Below are 2,595 nucleotides of genomic sequence, written 5' to 3' on the forward strand. Positions count from 1 at the left end.
GATCATCAGAGGGAAACAAGGCGGTTCAGTTTGTGTTGGAGTCTTCAGGCCACATCTTGTTCTGCAGGAAGGTAATAAAAGTTGATATCAGATAGTTTGCTGTCAATGACTGACCAATGAAGGATGTAGATGAAACGATAAACTTTCTCATTTCATTGAAGCTTGTGACTTTATTGAAGACAGGACGCCATTACAGGGTGAGATCTTGAACTGGATACTTTCTTGGATAACTGAGAGGCAAGCTGAAGATAATTAAATTTGGTGAGTCTTTCATTTCAGAACAATTTGAAAAGAGAGAAAATGGCTGAGAAAACTGCTCTTGTTGAAAGTTTCCTGAGCTGCCATGTGTGTTCAGAGACTTTCAGAGATCCTGTGTCTCTGAGCTGCAGCCACAACTTCTGTTCAAGCTGCCTAAAGAAATTCTGGGAACAAGCTGGAAACAAAAACTGTCCAATTTGTAAAAGAAAATCTTCAAACGATCCTGGAGTGAATTTATCACTGAAGGAACAGGCTGACTCCTTTGCTGAGAGACAGAGGACCAGTTCACCTGAGATGGTAAAAGAAAAGGAGAAAGAGAAGGAGGAGGTGCTGTGTGATAAACATCCAGAAGTCCCTTCTTGGTTCTGTGAGGACGAGCAGAGAGCTGTGTGTCCTGTCTGTGAGTTTTCTCTCCACCAGACTCACAAAGTGGTTCCTGTAGAACAAGCAGTCAGTGATCTGAAGGAGCAGCTGAAATCTGACTTAAAGTCTCTGCAGGACAAGAAGGACAAATACAAACAAGTGGAGGAAACATACAATGAAATGAGTCAACACTCCAAGAAGCAGCTGTTGTCCACAGAGAGGCAGATCAGAGCAGAGTTCAACAAGATCCACCAGTTCCTGAAAGAGGAAGAGGAGTCCAGACTGGCAGCTCTGAGGGAGGAAGAGGAGCAGAAGGGGAAGACTATCAGCAGAGAGATGAAGAGGATTCAGGAGCAGATCTCCTCTCTGTCAGACAGTATCTGTGCTGTTGAAGAAGACCTGCAGAAACACAACGTGCCGTTCCTCAGCAGTTATAAAGCCACTCAGACCAGAGCCAGAGCCCAGAGCTCACTGTCAGATCCACAGCTGGTCTCAGGAGCACTGATAGATGTGGCCAAACACCTGGGCAACCTGTCCTTCAGAGTCTGGGAGAAGATGAAGGAGAAGGTCCACTTCAGTCCTGTCATTCTGGACCCAAACACTGCAAACCAATGTCTCCATCTGTCTGATGATCTGACCAGTGTGAGATGTGGAGACACAAAGCAGCAGCTTCCTGACAATCCAGAGAGAAACACTAAATATGTCACTGTTCTGGGCTCTGAGGGTTTCAGCTCAGGGAAACACAGCTGGGAGGTGGAGGTGGGAGACCATCCTGACTGGCTTATAGGGTTAGTTAAAGAGTCAGTTGACAGGAAGGGAGAGTATGATGCTTCACCAGAATATGGAGTCTGGTGTTTAGATTATGACAGTGGAGAATACCTTGATGTTGTGGGTAAGACTGTCAGAGTGAAGAAGAGTCTCCAGAGGATCAGAGTCCAGCTGGACTATGACATGGGGGAGGTGTCCTTCTACAACCCTGAAGACATGACTCACATCTGCACTCACAGAGACACTTTCACTGAGAAACTCTTCCCATATTTCAGTATTGGAGAAGCTGGTGATGCCAAAACTTCTGATATCAAAATCTGTCTGAGTGAGATTTCTCTGTAATGTTCAAATGTCCAAATTCCTGAATTCTAATTTTTTTAGTGTTTCATTTTTTTTTAACTCTAAACTCATCTTCAATCTTTCCAGTCAAACATTTCTGGTCTTGATGTCTTTTATTTTTTCTTTAAAGCAGATTTGATGTCCCTTCATTGATTTGTATCACGGTCTCTGTGTTCTGAAATACTGTCAACCATCCAACAAAGGTTTGATGTACAAAATTTAAAAGATGTAAAACCCAGAAATAGTTTTTAGTTGGAAAGTTAATCATTACTTTAGAAAAGTAGGCGTGTTAAAACTACTCCTTTCAGATCTGAAAAATCAAGTTAAACATCAGATAATCCAGAAAGATATCAAATCTATGAAGTGAAACTTTATTACATGTTCAGTTTAAACTCTCACTGAAACAAATTGATGTGGTTTTAATTATTAGCTGAGTTAGCAGCAACTAAACTCACCAGCTACATCAAATACTTTGTTTCTGGTTGTGTCACATGTTTTTAGTCTTTAACACATTTTAATTGGATTATTTTCCTCTTTATTCTCAGAGTCTCAATGAATTAAAAAGCACGATGTGTCTTTTCATTCTGTTATTTTTGTTCTACAGCCGACTTGATTTGATGTCGAGGATCACAGAAATTGTTTCTCCAACTGTGTACCGTCTGAAATCAATCAGGTAAAATGGTTTTCATTCATTTTGTTGTTTTCATGGAACTTCAGTGCAACATGAAAACCTAAAGAGTTGTTCCCCCCAGAGATAACTCTTTGACAGACTTCAGTGATGAAGGGTTTCCTTGTTTGTTTTCCTTTCTTTTCTTTTTTAAATGGAGACTCCTGTTTTTTAATGATCATCTTACGTTTGATGGAATT

General features: G+C 41.0%; 1 protein-coding gene across 1 annotated transcript; it reads left to right on the top strand.

The window, feature by feature from the left end:
* Positions 1 to 300: 300 nt before the first annotated feature.
* On the top strand, positions 301 to 1,731 carry LOC138191669 (nuclear factor 7, brain-like). The gene has a single exon (XM_069138591.1). The coding sequence runs from the start codon at positions 301 to 303 to the stop codon at positions 1,729 to 1,731; it is 1,431 nt and encodes a 476-aa protein (XP_068994692.1).
* The last annotated feature ends 864 nt before the right edge of the window (positions 1,732 to 2,595 follow it).

This window comes from Embiotoca jacksoni, unplaced genomic scaffold, assembly GCF_022577435.1.
Source record: "Embiotoca jacksoni isolate LCO1_2020_lvr unplaced genomic scaffold, fEmbJac1.0.p SCAF_8, whole genome shotgun sequence".
NCBI lineage: Eukaryota > Metazoa > Chordata > Actinopteri > Embiotocidae > Embiotoca > Embiotoca jacksoni.

Bases quoted from the DNA above. Each gene is read 5' to 3' on its own strand.
- LOC138191669 (XM_069138591.1), top strand. From the start codon at position 301: ATGGCTGAGAAAACTGCTCTTGTTGAAAGTTTCCTGAGCTGCCATGTG.